The 19,932-nt window shown below is 36.8% G+C and overlaps 1 protein-coding gene across 7 annotated transcripts in view; it reads right to left on the bottom strand.

Moving 5' to 3' along the window:
• The window catches only part of Ppp1r9a (protein phosphatase 1 regulatory subunit 9A), a 336,716-nt gene that overhangs the window by 122,369 nt on the left and 194,415 nt on the right, over positions 1-19,932 (bottom strand). For all 7 annotated transcript variants that reach the window (XM_045159908.1, XM_045159910.1, XM_045159909.1 and 4 more), the window contains exons 3-4: positions 8,478-8,610; positions 1,279-1,399 (exon numbers count right to left, since the gene is read on the bottom strand). In XM_045159908.1, coding sequence (XP_045015843.1) covers positions 1,279-1,399; positions 8,478-8,610 — 254 coding nt within the window. The remainder of the gene's footprint in view (positions 1-1,278; positions 1,400-8,477; positions 8,611-19,932) is intronic.

Below are 19,932 nucleotides of genomic sequence, written 5' to 3'. Positions count from 1 at the left end.
GTTGTCCCTAGCCACAAGTAGAAGAGAATAGAGGAGCTCAACTTTTTTAGCTGGGTGTGCAGGCACTCAGCTCAGAATGAGCCTGGTGAATCTGACACCACTCTGGGCTACAGTGAGACCCTGTCTTAAAGCACATAATTTAAGGGCTGGAGACATGGCTCAGTGGTTAAAGGCACTTGTTTGCAAAGCCTGACGGCCTGGGAATGATCCTCTAGTACTCATGTAAAGCCACATGCACAAAGGTTGAGTGCATCTGGAGTTCATTTGTAATGGAAAGAAGCCCTGGTGCACCCATATTCACTCGCTTTCTTTCTCCCTCTTTCTCTCTCTCAAATAAGTAAAAATATTTAAAATAAAAAATTAAAGTAAATCAATTTAGAATCACATTAGTATGCTATGTAAATCCACAAGGATCCATTAGTATTTTAAAAGAAATAATAACACTGTGGGTCTCAACATAAGTTCACAAGTGAGTTTATTGTTTTTTGGTAAGATGGCTAAATGGTATATAGGTAAACATCTAAAATTTCCATGTTATTTATTCAATGTCCATAAAAACCTTATTTGAGTCTGGCCATTATCTTTTGAAGACTACATTTATTCTGCTGTTAGTCTTCTGCTTCAAGTTCTAACATCACATATCAAAGCCTAGTGTAAGGCTTAATCATTGACTCACTCACTATACATGTAGTGTGAGCTGATGAAAGGTAAAACTTGAAACCACAACTACCTGGTGCTCTGCTGTGATGTGTAAGCACAGATGGCCAGCCTTGACTCTGCACATAGAGACTGTAATGCTGCATGTTTGCTGGCACTGTCATAGATGACATGAAAACCATCTCCGGGATTCTCAATTCAGAAGTACAGTTCCTAGGTTCCTTTCTACCATGGACATTTTCAAAAATGCCAGAAATATTATCATTTATTTCAGTATTTCTCAAGTAAAAGTGCATGCTGACCTCAATGGTACATGCATTTCAAATATGTGTGTGTGTGTATGTGTGTGTGTGTGTGTGTCTGGCCCACTTCCCACTGGGTGCAAAGATGAGTGGACAGAGACAAAGGAAAGCAGACAGTTCCCCGCATCATTTATCACCTATATTCTACATTCTGTCTATATATCAGAAAGTAATTCAAGTGTTTACACATTTTCCACATCTGAGAAACACTAAAGTTGTGTCCTCAAAAGAAGAGAAGAAGTCTGGGGAAAAAAAAAAAAGGAGAAAAAAATAGATTATACTGAAAGAAAGAAATTTTAAGATACAGTATCTGGATTACCTGCCATCCCTCTGAGCAGCACCACCTTCTGTTACTGTCTTGACAAATATTCCCAGCTTCTCCAGCCCAGCATCTGCTCCAACACCCATTCCGATAATACTTATACCAAGACCGTCCTCATCTATGGGAAAAACAAACAAAACAATGAACAACCTTGGCTTGATACTGGTCCAGCTAGCTTAATTAGCAGTGCAAGCTATTTGCTGCTTGGAATTTTGTTTTTCTTTGTGAACAGGACAAATTATATGCTTGCCTTAATAGAGCAAATAAGATTCCCAAATGGCTCTTAAGTTTCATATCACTTTTCTACTACTGTTTGGGAATCCATTGTAGTCCTAGACAAGATTAAATTTGGTTACCAAATAATCAATCTACCTTCAAACACAGAAGTCTATAAAATTATTCTGTGAGTTACTTTAGGTATAAACAAATATTCTCAGACAAACTTATAATTTTAAATATATGTAACTCATAAAGTATTTGGAATTTCTCTTTTATTCATGTGGCTATCTTTTCTTTTTTACTTGTCTGTACCCCCACAACCAAAAGAAAGCAAAGGTAGTATGTGCATTTGAGTATTTCCTCTTTGTCACTGTACAACTATCTGCATTCATTAATCATAATATATTCACACACATATACATGCACACAGGTACACTCATAGATTCAGCTTGCCTTACCTTTTTTTGTTGACACAAATTAGATTTTTTTTCTCTTCTTTCTGCAGCTTCCTTTTAAAAAATTCAGTGCTATCTCATGGATATCAACTTATATAACTTTAAATTAATTATAATGACTACAATATTTCATGGTGAGATGATAACATAGCATATGAAACTCTTTCTCTGTTGACAAGCAGTCACCTTTGTTTCTATTTTATTGGCCATGTAAGCAACATTGAAATTTATTCTTTTTAAATTCCCTTCATGTGTAGTTTCACATCAATAAAATAAAAAGAGTGTATTTTGTATACTACAGTTTTTGTTAACATTCAAGGTTATTTTCTCAGATCTTCAAAGTCTTTGTAATCATAATTTATCAATCAAAAAAGAGATATTGGATAATCAACAATGATGAATTATTAAAGGAAAACTAGACCCCACATTTACAGAATGGTTGATGCTTTTAAAAGAAATTCAGCAATTATGTTTACTAAAAATCCATAATTAATATTCTTGTGAGAAGGATTTACCTCATTGATTATTACTTGTTACCAACCTCTGCCTAAAGGACAACTTCTGCTTTGAGTACATCTACACAATCTTACACGTTTTCCATATACATGTTCAAAAAGATGCCATTTGGCAATAAGGTGACATGCTTGCTATGCCTTGTGCTAATGGGTTCTTTGTGCATTCCCTGAATGAGTTTTCTGATATGAACCCCAGCTGAAGACATTTCCACATTGATTTTAAGCACAGAAATCTCTCCTGAGTGAGAACATCCATGTTGACTAATGAATGAGTGACCTCCAAAGACTTCTCATTCATGATATGAGAATGCTTGCATAGATGTGAATTCTTATACTCATTTCATTGAAATTGCCTCTTTGGTAAAAATAGTGTGAAACTGATCAGGAAGATTTTTTCTTTTTGCTAGTTTTTGATGTCAACTGCTACATGATTTAAAGAAAGTTTTTATTCAAAATAACTAAATATTTATTTATTACTTATTTGCAAGCAGAGAGAGGGAGAGATGAGGGAGGGACAGACAGAATGGGCATTTCAGGGCCTCCAGCCACTATAAATGAACTCCAAAATACATGCACCATTTTGTGCATCTGGCTTTATGTACATATTGGGGAATTGGACACAGGTTGCCAATCTTTGCAGGCAAGCACTTTATCCACTGAGCAAACTTCCCAGTCCTGTTACATGATTTTTGATGAAAAAAATTAAGAGTTTTCTCTCATTTTATATGATATAGGTTAGTCTTTAATATCAGCACTTGGGGGGCCAAAGTAGAAGGATTGCTGTGCATTCAAAGCTACTCTGAGACTGCAGAGTGAATTCCAAGTCAGCCTGGCCTAGGGCAAGATCCCACCTTGAAAAACAAATGAAAACAAAAAGTCTAAACAACACTACTTTTATTTTTGGGATGCACAATGGATCCTCATAGTTCTAAACAAATGTTAGTATTCTGTGTTTAGATATATTTTAATTGCTATTTGGTAATTGGTCTATGTTACTTGACTTCAATCACTCATGTTGACAGGAAACAAGAAATCATACCCAGGTACTCATCCTTTTTGTAGAAGAAATTCAGTGTCTGTCTACTCTACATTTATGTCCTTTTACCAGAGATTCCTAATTTGCATTTCTTTGGCTTTCTGCATTCTTCAGTCAGGTTTGTGAAGGGATCTAGATAATACTTTGCACTATTTATTTTACTATTTTTTATCAGTTCATTAATATTGTTTACATTTATATCATCCTCCCTAAGTTATTTTTTAGATATTTTAAGAAAAGTCCATACTGGACTTGAACTTCTAACCCTTCTGCCTTCTATGTGCTGGGATTATAGACATGTACAAGCACACCTGGCTTATATTCTTGTTACTTCCTTGTTTTGAAAAAATGGACCTTGCTTATTTTCTCTGATTTTAGAGATTTCTAATTTTGTTCTTACTTTTAAAGAAAGAAGTTTGGGACATAACTTTTGTTTTGTATAAAGCTATTGATATGCATTGTAGATTATAAACACTATAACCTTTTCCAAGATTGTTTGGAAAAATGGTTTTAATTTTTCTATCAAACGTCTCTCTAGGAATTTATAATTTCTAAATAGGTACAATGCTGAACATTTTTCAAAAGTAAGAGTTTACTTTATTATTTTATTTTTTAAAATATATTTTTATTTTTTTGACAGAGAGAAAGAGGGGGAAAGAGAGAGATTGACGATATGAATTAGAGCACCAGGGCCTCTTGCCACTGTAACTGAACTCCAAATGCATGTGCCACTTTGTGCATCTGGCTTTATGCGGGTCCTGGGTAGTTGAACTCGGGCCATCAGGCATTGTAGGCAAGCACCTTTAACCACTGAGCAAACCTTGCAGCCCAAGAGTTTACTTTTTTATAAAAAATGTATGTGTATGTGTGTGTGTATACAGATGACTGTGTATGTATATGTATATATATATATATATATATATACACACACACAAATACACACACGTACACACACACACATATGAATGAGGCCAGTACTCCCTCAGGAATGCCATCTTCCTTTTCTTCTTTCCTCCCTCCCTTCCCACATTCCTTCCTTTCTTCGTTAATTTACAAGATCTTTTAAAAAATATTTTATTTTTATGTATTGATTTGACAGAGAGAAAGAGAGAGGAATGGGGAGAATGGACATGCCAGGGCCTCCAGCCACTGCAAATGAACACCAGATGCATGCACCACCTTTTACATATGGCTATGGTGCTGGAGAATTGAACCTGGGTCCTCTGGCTTTACAGGCAAGTTCCTTAACCACTAAGCCATCCCTCCATCCCTACAAGGTCTTATATTGACCTGGTGCTCACGAGTTAGGCTAGACTGGCTGATCAGCACAGCAAGCCCCAGAAATCTTCCCACCTCTGCTTTCCCCGCGCTGGAATTACAGGCATGTGTAATGCCATGCCTTGGCATTTTTGCATGGGTGTTAGGAACTAAATTCAAGTCCTTAACGCTTGTGAAAAAAGCACTCTACCAACTGATCTATCTCCCTAGCCTTTTTTTTTTTTTTTTTCTTTTTTTAAGTCTGAAGCTCTACCAACTAAAGTAGCCAGGCACTACAGTTTTTCTGTTAGAGACAGCAATGATGGCTATCATTATATTAGTCTACTCCTGTATACCTATATCTGTACTTTTTTGTACATTTTTGTTCATTTCTGAAAGAAATTACATAGCATTTGGTTATCTTATAGTTTAATTTTTTGTTTTAATTTTTAGTATAAAATATAGTATATACAAAAGAGTTTGTCCAGCCATTTATATGCAAACATCATGTTTAAAGAACAAAATGGTAGTACATGCCTATAGTCTCAACAGTCAGGAACTGAGAGAGAAGAACCATGAGTACTAGGTCAGTTGAAGTAAAACACTGCCTCAAATAAAAACACAACCAAAGACAAAAAAAAAAAAAAAACAACAAAAACAAAAAAACAAACAAACAAACAACAAAAAAAAACAGAAAAATCCAACTAGCTATGCTGGTGAAGGCTTATCACCCTAGTATTCAATAGGCTGAGGCAGGAAGACCACAAATTCAAGGCCACCCTGGACTATATAGTGAGACCCTATCTCAAAAACAAAAATAAAGTAAAACTAGAAAAACAAAACAAATGTCCACGTGCCAACAAATAGATAAAATATAGCCATCGCCCTTAAAGCCACATATGCAACAGCTTCTTTGCTATTTTAACTCTTCCCTTGGTAACTATGTTCCTGAACATTGTCAGCCATTCTTCCATTTTAATACTTTAATTTTTTTTTTTAATTTTTTTATGAGAGAAAGAGAGAGAGAGAACTGGCACACCAGGGCCTTTAGCCCCTGCAATCGAACTCCAGACACATGTATCACCTTGTGCACATGCATGACCTTCTGTGTATGAGTCACCTCATGCATCTGGCTTATGTGGATTCTGTGGAGTTGAACCTGGGTCCTTAGGCTTCACAAACAAGCACCTTAACCACTAAGCCATCTCTCTAACCTGATACTGTTTTTTTTAAACTGAACTTACTGTGTGTATTTAAATTATATGTCGTTTAATTTTCCCTAATTTGGAAATTTAAATAAATGAAATCTGAAAATATATCTTCTTAACTTGCTTTATTTTTTTCCTTTAGCTTATAGAAGTTACACATGTTGCTGTGTGAACTGTGGTTGACTAATTTTCATTACTGAGTAACATTGTCATGGTCTACATAAGTTATTATTCATAGTATCTTTCTGTTACTAATCAATGTTTATATTGTTCTCAGTTTTTGCTCTATTAGCAACACAAGTCATAGTAAATTCTAGCTATTTTACTAAAACCCTGTATCTACAGATGATTTCTACATTTCTAAATGTATGACAAACATAAGCATTACTCCATCACTCATCTTAATCCCAATTAAAAGTGTCTCTTGATGTGAGTAATCAATTGGTAATGTTTAATGTAACAATGAATAGTCTCTGTTATCATTTTTACTCATGCAATTTTGTGCTTAATATTTACAGAGAGTTCACCTGTTCTCACATTAACTAATTTGAATACATTATTTATTTCTTTTCCTCCTTGCTTGTTCGGAAGTAAATTTCTCAGATAAATTATGTTCTATTTTAAACTTTACATATCAGAAAACTTCTTTCATCACCAGGGGAAGTAAGTTATCTCTGGTACAGACTTGGGATTCTTAGACCACCATTGTTTTTTATTCTCAGGGCCCAGGAAAGGATGCCTTACAATTCTACTTCGAGTGCCACAGGAGGTTCTGACTTGGTCTAGACTTTCACCCTTTCTATCACCTTGGCTTGTTCATTTGCTTTTGGGCTTTTAAAATATTTTGTAAGATTTTTAATCTTATCTTTAGTTGTCAGAATTTTTCCAGCCTTTGGTTGGATCAGTTTGATAATTTTTACTCTTGTCATTGACACCTAAATAAGTCCTTTGTGACATGATACTCCAGAAAACTTTTCTTTACCATCATTAAGACTATCAATTCCTTCCTCTCTCCTCCTCCATGGTCTTTTCTTCTGCTGCCACTTACAACTTATATATTGGTGCTCCTTCATAATTCTCTTGATGTCTGCTCTGTCTTTGGAAACTGGTTTTGAAACATTTCTTATTGGATTTCCTAGGACATCACTGAGTTTCAACAATAGTCATGTTTGTCTCTTCAACTTTCCTAGTCAAATATTTTACTTTATAATAAGTGAATGTCTTGTTGTAACTAATTTGCTAAAGAATGTTGGTTGTTTTATTTGTCTCTGTGCATGTGTGAAGTGCTACAGTGCATATATGGACATCAGAGGACAACCTCGGGGTGTTGTCGGTTCTCTCCATCTACCTCACTTTTGAGACAAGGTCTCGTTTTCTGGCCACTAGGAAGACCAGTCTGCCTGACCAATGAATGTCAGGATTGTCCTGGTTCTACCTTCTATCACTGTAGGCCCATCAGGATTACAAACTTCATGTTCCTTTTTGTATCTGACTACATGGGATTGAACTCTAGTCAGTAGGCTTTTGGAGGAATAACCTTTAACCATTAAGCCATCTCCCCAACCCCAGAAAGTTTTAAAAAATACATTTGACTATACTTGAGTAAATATCCTTTTTTAAGGGGGGGGTTATTTACATTACCACGTATTTGTTCTGTCTTTGTCCAAAATCCTCTCAGATGTGTTAACTTTCTGTTTACTGGGTCCTAGTGCCAATTCTGGATGCCCCTCATACATACTAATAAGTACAGTCTCTGACCCCTTGGTCAGTGGTTTCTGTGGCAAGCAGGTTATTTCAGGAAAGAAATCAAGATAAAACCAGTCAGCTCCCTCTTCTCCTAGGTCTCCTTCAACATTTTCTTTCTCACAGACAGGATGTAGCTCTCCTGTTTCATGCTTTCTGGAGCCACTGCTTTCAGTCCAAATTTCTATAATTTTCTAAAGAGATTTCCCATATCTGCTACATCCTTAACCCAACTGTGAGAACACCCCCCCCTTTTTTTTTTGGTTTTCCAAGGTAGGGTCTCACTCTAGCTCAGGCTGACCTGGAATTCACTATCGAGTCTCAGGGTGGCCTCGAACTCACAGTGATCCTCCTACCTCTGCCTCCCAAGTGCAGGGATTAAAGGCGCGTGCCACCACACCCAGCATGTGACAATACCCTTTAACAAAAAATTAAAAATCAAAATATTCTGCTCCAAGCACTCATCCTTACCAGCCCCTTTGTGGAATGCCACCAAAACAGTGGTACTTAGTCACACAACTCCTACTCCTCCAAACCACCATAAGCAAATAAGAGATGGGTTTCAGTTGTAAATATGATGAAGAAGCCAGTAAGTACCTACCCCAGACCCATATCAGTTATTTTTTAAACTTAACAAATATAACCTCTGAGAGACTAAACATGCTACCCAGTTCTTTAGGGGAGGGCTCTACTTTGGAAAGATGACCCTACACTATCAGCATAGCAACAAAATGACAGCGTGAACATTACAATGCTCATGTACCTTTCTCTAGCTCCACTGGGAAGAGTTCCAGCTTTTCTACACGCTTTTCAAGTTCATACTCAGCAGATGCAGCCACAGGGTCAACTTCATCATTTCTCCTGTCATAGTCTTCATTGGAGTATGTATTAAAAACCTACAGAAGAAGGCCAAGAACAGATGATCATACAGACAAGATGCCTTTTAGTGCCCAAAACTATAAATCTTCAAAAAAAAAAAAATCACTATGATGACTTACTTTTAAAAAAACTACTTCATCTTTAAAACTGAGGTATTAAGAAAAGTAAAACTGAATCAGAATAAAAATAACTTACTAATTTAAAAACATATAAGTCATTTTGATCAATTTTAAGAATTTAAGTGACCACCATAGCCACACACTGCATTGTGTGAATAATAATATTCATTAGCACTTGTGAGCAGGGGTGAGAAGAAGGTTCTTATTCTAGCTAGGCTGACCTGGATGGATCTTACTCTATTGTCCAGTTTGTCTTCCAGTTTACAGTGATTCTCCTACCTCAGCCTCCTGAATGCTGGAATTAAAGGAGTAAAACATCAAGCCCAGCCTTACCAACTTTTACTTACTCAGAGTATACCATAGTAAGTGCACTGCTCTGCTATTCCTGATAGAGTAAAGGTAAAGCACATTGAGTTACCTAAGCAAACTCATACTGAACCTGTGTGGTGGTTTGATTCAGGTATTCCCATAAACTTAGGTGTTCTGAATGCTAGGTCCCCAGCTGATGATAATTTGGAAATTAAAGCCTTCTGGAGGCAGTGTATTGTCAGGGACAGGTTTATGGGCATTACAGCCACCTTCCCTTTGTTAGTGTTTGACATACTCTCCTGCTAATGTTGTCCATCAGATGTTGGCCAGGCAGTGGTGCCCACCCTTTGCTCGTGCCATCATTTACCCTGCCGTATGGAGCTTTCCCTTGAGTCTCTAAGCCAATATAAACCTTCCCCTCGCCCCCCAAGCTGCTCTTGATTGAGTGTTTTCTGCCACCAGTGTGAACCTGACTGCAACAGTAAAGCTGGCACCAGAAGTGGGGGTCATTGCTGCTAGAATCTTAATTTTGTGGACTTGGCTATTGGAACTACTTCGCAGGAAGAATGTGGAAGGATTTTAAATCCTGGTCTATGAGATGCCTTACAGTGCTTTAAGCACAGCTTGATAGATCATTCAATTAAAATTGAAAAACCTGAATGCAGTTATGAACTAAGGACTGGGAGGTTTGACTTATGAGGGTGAGCTTTTCCTGGACTGGGCTACAAGCAGTTTGTGTGAGAGGCTTGCTTTTATGCCCATGTACTTGTGCAGGGTTACATTGGGTAAAAATGGACTGATATGAGCAGAGGGATATGGCACAGAAAAAAATGAAATCTTTGGGTCAAAACTGCTGCCTGTTCAACTGCAATTGTATGAGAGAGTACAACCACTAAGATTGGGCTAGCTGACCTGCATTGGGACAACAGAAAGAATGCAGAGACTTTTGAAGGAGCCTTAATGCTGAAAGAGTGTCCTGTTCTTCAAAGTCTGTTTTATCCCCCCCACCATATTAACAAATTGGCACCCCACCTGGTATTATGAATTACAAGAAATGCAGAAAATAGAGGGTCATTGAATTTGCAACCTGGTGTTGTGTTTTAGAAATGGCCATGGGCAGTGTGATGCAGGTTTGTTGGATTGCCTGCATGGAGACCCAGTAGAGCTGGGAGGATGGACTGTGGGTTGCAGTGGAGACCTATGCTGGGACCAGAAGATAGCTACTCAGGACTTCTGCTCATCCCAGATAAAGTTTTGCAGGTCTGTGAGTAGCCTAGCTGGAAGGGTGGAATTGGAACTGCCATAGACTTGTCATTGAATAGAGTTCTTGAACTTAGGGTTTGCCCTGGTTGTTTTAAATCTTGTATTGGTTGAATATTTCTTTGCTATACCCAATGCCATTTTTTTGCAGTGTGAATGTTTACTCTGTGCTATTATGGGATTTTTGAGTTTTATTTTATTTATTTATTTATTCATTTATTTATTTGTATTATGGCTCAGTTAAAAGACCTTGGATTATGGGGATGTTTGAACATCATCATGAATAATAAAACCTATGGGGACTTTTAAAATTAGACTGAATGCCTTGTATTTTAAATCATGTATGGTTATCCATTTATGGAGGGCCAGGGGAAGAATGATTCAGGTGTCCCACATAGACTTAGGTGTTGTGAATGCTAGCCCTCAGCTGATGGCAACTTGGAAATTAAAGCCTCCTGGAGGCAGTGTATTGTTGGGGGCAGGCTTATGGGTATTATAGCCATCTCTCCCTTGTTAGTGTTTGGCACATTCTCCTGCTGATGTTGTCCATCTGATGTTGGCCAGGAGGTGATGTCCACCCTCTGCTCATGCCATTGTTTTCCCCTACCATTATGGAGCTTCCCCTTGAGTCTATTAGCAAAAATAAACCTTTTTTTCACAAGTTCCTCTTGGTTGGGTGTTTTCTGCCAGCAATGCTAACCTGACCACAACAAACTGTTTCATGGAATGAACTACACTTAGCCCTAAGGATGTAGAGTGTCAATGCTCTAATTATAGTTATTCACAGAATAACCAAAATAGATTCTATCATAGAGTGTACTGAGCTATGCTAAACTGCTCTGATCTGTCATCTTTTATTTGCATATAGATTTAATTTAAATTTCCACTAAACCTTCCTATAAAATGATTGTTGGAATATTGCTCAAATGCTACACAAGGTCACACATGCACACAAGGTGGTGCATGTGTCTTGAGTTTGATTACAGTGGCTGGAGACCCTGGTGTGCTAATTCTCTCTTGGGCACGCTCTCTCTTATTTAAAAAAAAAAAAAAAAAAAGCTATTAAACAAAATAGGATATTGACAGCTCTTTGTTTTTGACCTAAGTCATTCAAATGACTACCAAATATGGACATCAGATAGAGTGATAATGAACTTTACTATCTTTATTTCAGCTGAAATGTTTGTTTTATTTGAAAATGAACTATAGCAATTATCAAATCATTCTCTTACTGCACTGAAAAAAATTACAAGAAGCAACAATATCAAGTCCAATCAATACATAAAAAACTGTCATTCTCAATTAAATTCAAGAATTATTAAGCAACTATTTCTAAATGCCTGAAAATCTCTGTAAGCCCTTCCCCCCCGGCTTTAAAAATCTTAAAAACCAGGAGTAAACAATTTTTTAAAATATGTTAAAAAATTATACATTCAGGCCGGGCATGGTGGCGCTCGCCTTTAATCCCAGCACTTGGGAGGCAAAGGTAGGAGGATTGCTGTGAGTTCAAAGCCACCCTGAGATTACAAGTGCATTCTAGGTAAGCCTGAGCCAGAGTGAGACCCTACCTCAAAAAACAAACAAAGAAACAAACAAAAAAAAACCCCAAAAAACAAAAACAAAAAAAATCAAAACAAAAAAAAACCCTATATTCAGAAAATAGAGCAGAAAGTCAAGGATGAAAGAAATGGCATCTACTGGCTGCAAAGTTGGGCCTGTTATTTACCCAGAAGCAGATATACTTACTTCTCATTTCCATCCTTAGCAGGGTTTGATCGTGTTTTCTACCTAGGTTCACCACATTCTTAGAAGGTCATGTCACCTGGATTAATGCTGGTCTAACTATGGTTCTCTATAGAACTAGCATTAATGCTTCAGAATGCCCAACCATAGCCGGGCATGGTGGTGCACTTGGGAAGCAGAGATAGGAGGATCCCTATGAGTACAAGGCCACCCTGAGACTATACAGTGAATTCAAATTCAATGTCAGCCTGGGCTAGAGTAAACCCTACCTTGATAAACAAAAAAGTAAAAGAACGCACAACTATACAGCATGGGTTAGTGGGAGATGGAAATGAGAGTAATTGGAACATAGAGATGATCAAAATATACTATATACATGTATGAAACCCATTATTGTGTGTAACTAATATTGTCTAATAAAAACATAAGAGTAAAATGTACTTCTTATACTCTTTTCATAGAAACTTCTAATATTTTTACTAAATTAGTAAATTTATAACTTTTTTAATCCTCTTCATCTTTCACTCACGTTTTTGATGTTTCTTTTATACTTTCTCATTTAACAAACATTTATACACTATCAACTTTATGTTAACCATTGTGCTAGACACTGTAAAAGGCACAGTTTCAAGAAGTTCATGAGGGAAACAGAAACTAAAACACCACCACTGGGCTTCATGACAAAAAAATCAAGCTGGAACTGAGCTGGAAGCCTCTTTCCTGTTGGCTAGCTGTCATGGTGCTGTAAACAGCTATGTAGGCTGTGGAGGGAGAAAAGCCATCAATAGTCTTAACCAACAATTGACCCTGTCAACTACACAACTGGCCCACCAGGAAAAATGTGCCAACTGGTACAATAGTGGCATGTTGTTATGGAGGAAACTAATTGTCCTCTGATGAGATTTGAAGCCCTCTCCAGGTGAGGGAATTCATACCTGGTACTGAAAAGCTAATCAAAAGCCTAAAAGGTAGCAGAAAGAATATGAGCCAAAGGAAGGATGGGACTGCTTACAATGCCATCTTCCAGACACAAAATGGCCTGGATAACCATGACCTCACAATGCTTGGTACTACCTACACAGGGCCTTCATAATAGGAGAAAAAGATGATGATAGTGAAATAAGAGACAGACTAATTGGGAGAAGGAGGAGATATGATGGAGAGTGGAGTTGTGAAGGGGAAAGTGAGGAAGGGGATTATCATGGTTTATTGTTTGTAATTATGAAAGTTGTTAATAAAAAAAGTTTTAAAAACAAACCTATGGCTGGAAAGGTCATGCTCCCTAGGGGGAAGCTATCATTCTTACTCTTATTAGGTTAGATGGATATATTTTTCCCACCAAACTGCCCTCTAAATACTTATGTTTATGCCCATATAGTAATGGTACTCTCACATTTGGTTAGAGAAGCTTCTCTTTTCATATGTCTGTAGCTACCTAGATGACTCAATATATACCGACATTCTGAGAAGTAACAGTGGAGTATTCAGCACTAAAAATGTCTCTATCATAACCTCCAAGACTCAGGGACAACTGATAATGAAGTGGCAGAAAAAAAAAATGTAAGAGGCAATGGAAGGAAAGGAGTGCACTGGAATACTTTTCTTCCAGATACAAAGTGGCCATGACATTCACGACTTCACAGTGGCTAACATTAAATGCACAAGACCTCCATAATTGAGGGGGGGGGTAGAAGATGAGATCAAAATAGAAGAGAGACTAGTTGGGAAGAAGAAGGGGCTCAGGGGAGTGGGAGGAGAAGGGGGTACAAAGAAGAGTGGTAGGAGATGATTATGATCAGAATACATTGTATAAACTGTTGTCAACAGCTTAAAAATGAAATGAGCAGCTACAGTATATAATTTAACAGAGGAATATACACAATAATGCTCTTATGTGCCTGAGATGGTTGATTACACTGAAACACAACATGTCTATGGGAGTAAACATTAACAATATACATATAAACATACATATGCTATCTAAATGTATGGGTCTAAATATTAATCCCTTAATATTTGCTATACCACTATTTCAACTAAGCAACCCGAGTGCATAATTTGATAGTGTTCATTCTGAAACATGACTCAATTTCACTAGAAAAATTAATAAATGAGTATGCATCTGTGTGTGTTTGGTTTTTCGAGGTAGGGTCTCACTGTGGTCCAGGCTGACCTGGAATTAACTCTGTTATCTCAGGGTGGCCTTGAACTCATGACAAACCTCCTACCTCTGCCTCCTGAGTGCTGGGATTAAAGGCGTGTGCCACCACGCTCGGCTCTTGTGTGTCTGTTTTAATATAGAAGAGATTTAAGAAGTTAGCAAGTTAGCACCCTCTTAACTTTTTTCAGGATTCTAGACAACACTACCAAAATTTCTTCCCTAGTTAGACTCGTTTATAAAGTTCATTTGTAGAAACTCTACAACTCTATTAATCTACTCTATTAAATAAAACAAAAACAATAAGACTATAGAATAGAAAATGATAATTTTAAGTGACTATCCTAGCATCTCATTCTGTAGGGAAAAAAATCAAGTTATTTTCCATTGTTAGTTCACGCATATTACAATAAATTATATATATATATATATATATATATGTATATATATATATAATAGAAAGCAATAAATAATTGAAAAATAAACGCTAGAATTAATTGTTTGCAGATTATTTACTCAGATAAACCAAGAAATTAAACAGGAAAATTATTTATTTAAAATAATTAGAATTCAATAGACAATGTCAATTGTTTTCAAATCAGCATATAAAAAAATCTGTAGCTTTTGGAAATGTAACAAAAAATGAGTGTGTGTAAGTACACCATAATTACTACCTACAAATTTTCAAGGATTTCCTTCTCTACAAATCATAAAATACTCTAAGGTTAATGCCATATTAATTTCCTATATAAAAACCTTTAATATTATGAAGACAACCATGTTCCCAAATTACTGGAAATAGAAGTCCACCTCAATTTATGAATTCCGACCAGTCAAACTTAAAATTCCACCCACTTCCATAGAAGTTGATAAGCTGTTTTATAAAGAACAATAAGAAATTAAAATCTTACAATCAAATTTCATTAATTAAAGTAATTCAGTTTTGGCCCCACATATATTTTGATACTTTTTCACTTTTTTCTATTCAAATTAGTGATAGCAGTGTGTTTAATAAATGGTGAATTCAATATGCTTCTGAAGAATACTCCTATTTCATATCGTTAACAAAAATAGAATCTAGATTATCTAATAGATTCTCCCTCAGAATCAGGAGGTAGCTGGTCCAAGGACCATCCCCTCCTCATATATACAAGACCTACAGGTATGTGAGTGCATGACACAAAATTGTTCAGTAGATACCCCACATCCTTCCATATTCTTTAAACCATCTCTAAATCAATTATACTACCTAAAAAAATGTTCATGTTGTTTGAATAATGGTTATATTGCATGTTTAGCTGATAATGACAAGGAAAACGGGTGTACATATTCAGACACATACACCTTTCTGAATTCACATTGTCAATGTGTAGTCAGATGAATCTATGGATACAGCCCACACATATAAGGGGTTAACCCTACACACTGTAAAAGTTCTAAAAGAAAACTAGGGCAATGTTTGACAGGCTACAGAGAAATTCACAGGTCCTAGAACTTTTAAAGGAAATAAATGCCAAACAATTAGGTGCAGAGCTCAGTAGCAGAGCCCTTGTCTAATAAAAAGTTTGAGGGCATACTTTCAATCCCCAGCATTGCATGCATGCACACACATGCACACATAATATAGCCAGACATCATGGTGCATGTCTGTAACCCTAGCACTCCTAGGCTGAAATGGAAGGGTATCATGGTCAAGGCTACTTTAGGATACATAGTGAGACTTTGCCTCCAAAAAAAAAAAAAGCACAGACAACTCCCAGATAATTAAAGATCACAATGTCATCATGACGTTATATAGTTACATAGTTTCCCTAGAACGAATACTCACTCACTGACTCCCTCACGCACAATAGTAAGAACATGTTGTTTCCTGGTCTCCCAGTGTACCAGGGAATATGTTGCAAAATGAAGGCAGCCAAGCTGAGTTCACAACTTCCATGCTGTTGGGATTAAACATTAACAGTTTCTAAAGATGCTAACTAAATGAGGGCTTTGGTTTCTTAATCTGTGTCATTTTGTGATAGAAAATCTATAAGTATATTTTGCTACATGTAAATAAACTACTAAGCAGGAATGTGACCGATACCCCTATGTCATCAATACAGCAAAGCCCCAGATTTGTGTTCTTTAAAAAAAAAAACAACTATTTTTTTATTAAAAAAAAACACACACACAAGAGAGGGTGAGAGACCGAGAGAATTGACAATGCATCCATAAATGAATTTGAGACATACGTGCCACTTTGTGCATCTAGCTTTACATGGGTACTGGGAAATTGAACCCAGGTTGTCCGGCTTTACAAAAGTCACTTTAACCACTGAACCAGTTCTTCACCCCCTATTTTTTTTTTAACATTACTACATAATCATGCAATTGTGTGGAACTTTTGAGGGGTGTGCTTGGATCCACATGCCTATCTAGTTGACATAATTAAAATTTTACACAGTCAAGTCAGTAGTTAACTTTATCACTCTACTGGTTTTGTTGTCTTCATTCCCAGATGGTTTGCCAGACATTATACTTGCCAAAGACAAACTTTATTTCATTGCCCTTAGTTAAATATAGTTCAGGAAGGCAGCAGAGATCCCACTACTCTGGGATAAAATGTCCTATCTCCCAGCAAGTAGAGGTTTATTTCAGAGGCATACCCATCTGAAAATGTTAATTGATGTATGCTTTCCCTGTATGCACAAATACACATAGTGACTCAAACTCTAGATTCAACAGTAATGTACTAAGGGAGAAGCATGTGAAGATTAACATTTGGAAAAAAAAAAAAAACATCAGGTGGAAGCAAAGGTAAGAAATCAATTTATAAGCTGTGTGTGTTAGTTCTTCACCTGTAAACCCAGTAGGCTGCCCCAAAAGGATTTCTGTAAATTCAAGGTCACCCTGAGTTACCTAGTGAGGAGTACCAGGCCAGCCAGAGCTACACAGTAGACCCTGTTTGAAGCCACTCTAAAAAAAACTTCCCCACAAAAGGAGTTAATTTATGTTTGCTCATAGGTACAGTAAACTGGCTTTCATAATCTTTCGGAGCTAGCCAAATAAAAGATAAACCAGCTTATCTATGAAGATATTAGTGCTTTCTGTAATACTTCTAGCTCATCTGGTGGGTATATCATCATGGTATTATAATTCTTCATCCTCTTTTGGATCGAGGTGCAACTGTATAAATATTATTGGCCTCTGGGTTCTAGGAAGAAATGACATATGGGACTTTCTGACTAAGACCATTTATTTTCAAAAGCAAGACCTCTGTTGTTTTCAACCTGTGTTTCTGCATTGGAAAGTATGTGTAATTAAAAATGGAGCTGCTGAAATTCTGTTTACCTAAGAACAATTACAACCAAAGAGCTTTCCTTCATTGATAGTGGAAATACAGCATGAATAAATGAGACACTTTAAAAGGCACAGAGATCATTTAGTAGTACAACATAAACTCACATATCTTAACCAGTTTCAAAGAAATACTTGTTCACTGGACATAGATATTGCAAAGATCCGGTCTTGGTTTAAAAACACAAAAACAGATGGGTGTGACTATCAAAAAAAATTTTTTTTGCCTTATTTGTAGGGAATAATGATGAGTCAGATAAAGAATTTCACACTCAAAAGAACTAACATGGGGCTATAGAAATGGCTCTGTGGTTAAAAGTACTTGCTTGCAAAGCCTGCCAGCCTGGATTCAATTCCCCAGTACACAGCTAAAGCCAGATGCATAAAGTGGACCATAAAGTGATGCATAAAATGAATCTGGAATTCATTTGTGGTGGTGAAAAGTCCTGGCCCTCCCATATTCAACCTCCCTTCCCCTCTCTCCCTGTCTTCTCTCCCCCCCTTCTGCTTACAAATAAATAAATAAGTGAATAAAATATTTTTTGAAGCAATAACATAAGTAGAAGCTACTTTGTGTATTCTTATGCTGTAATCCCAGTCCTGAGTGTCCTCAAGAGGGGATGAGTATCACCCCTTTTCCTAGTTGGTTCTAATCTTCTCTGCAGTCTCTCCTTACATAAGACCTGGATGGCTGGTGGTACTGACATGAAACATGCCTGAAGCATGACCTATTAGTCACATAGTTTTCAGGATCAATTCTTATCTAAAAGCTAACAAAGGTATAATAATGGCAAAATGGTCTTCAGAATTATGAGCTGGAAATTCTGAAAAGGAAAACAAGGTATGTGGTTAAGTCCTGTTAATTAAAACCTTGGTAAGCTCTTCATAGTAAGAGCTTCTTTTGGTAATATTCTCATATTATTAGAAATTATGTAAGTTGGGGCTGGAGAGATGGCTTAGCAATTAAGGAGCTTGTCTGTAAAGCCAAAGGATCCAGGTTTGATTCCCCAAAACCCACATGGCGCATGTATCTGGAGCATGTTTGCAGTGGCTAGATGCTCTGGTGTGCCCATTCTCTCTCTCTCTTCTTCTTTCTCCCTCTCTCTGCCTCTTTCTCTCTCACACATACAAATAAATAAGTAAAATAAAAATTTTCTAAAAAAAAAATAAGTTGTCATATTTCCAAATGCACTTATATATTTCTAGAAATGCCCCATAATATAAAATCATGTATATATTTTTGCATGATAGAAAGCACTGACTACCTTATCTTAGAAAGAGTTAACAATCAAATAAAGAAGTTATCAATGTTTCAAATTCCAAATAATTATAGTTGACTTCAGAGAAAGCCACATACACATATACAAGTTAAATCTTCATATGTATGTATATGTACATATGAAACTATCAAAAATGGAGTTTTCTTAAAGTCACATGAATGGTTTGTCAATTAACTTAGAAAGTCCGAAGGTCCTATATCTTTTGGTCTTTAACAAAACAGAATTAAAGTATTATTAATACCCTTTGCTTGCAAGTATATATTATTAAAATCATTGAAAAAAGTTAAAAATAAGTTTACCTTAAATATATAATTTATGACATTAAAGTAATCATCAAAATATTTCTTCATAAACAGTAAAAACTTAGGACATTCCAAATTTGGACAAATTCTAAGCTAACAAAATCAAGCCCGAAATAGTGAGTTTTCCCCAATAGACAGCTTAACAGAGAATTAGTCATTTCCACTACTGCTCATTTTTCTTGGTGATTTTGAATTATTATAAACAATTAAATATTTCCATGAGAAATGAGCAATGCTCTCTTTCAGCTCAGCCAGACTTCCAGTTTAAATCTGAGACATATGCTTTACAGACTGACAACGGGTGGCCAGCATGAAATAAATTGGTGGCCTTGGTACGGTTCCCACTGGACAGAAGTCTTCATCACAAAAAAAAAAATATGACTACTTAGTATCAGTGGCCATTGGCAGGTGAGGTACTTTCAGGAGAAATAGCTAGCTTGTCGCTCCCTTTTGCAGATGCAGAAGGGAGAGGAAGCAGAGCAGTTTGGGTTCTGGCATTTGTCTCTGCAGTTGGGCACTTCTTCCACACAAGTGCCAGCAGTGTGGCCTGCAGAAGGAGATTGTTCTGCTCGTCTGAGCAGGAAAACAGAGGCAGAGAAGTTACTATAGTGTGTGGGAGGGTGGGGGGGGGGTTGGAGGGGTGGTATCTCACAGTAGAAGAGGGGTCAGTCATACCATAGCAAGGGTGTGAAGGCTTCTCCTGAGCATGGGAAGGAAAAGGGAGACTTATGTAAAATTCTTCAGTTCAGTTTACACTTTTCAACACAAAGCCCCAAGGGTAATGACACATATGATGGTGATCCAGGAGACTAAACACTTAACTGTGAGG

This window comes from Jaculus jaculus, chromosome 10, assembly GCF_020740685.1.
Source record: "Jaculus jaculus isolate mJacJac1 chromosome 10, mJacJac1.mat.Y.cur, whole genome shotgun sequence".
Classification (NCBI taxonomy): Eukaryota; Metazoa; Chordata; class Mammalia; order Rodentia; family Dipodidae; genus Jaculus; species Jaculus jaculus.
The sequence above is the reverse complement of the archived record's forward strand: the minus strand, read 5'-3'. Positions and strand labels throughout refer to the sequence as shown.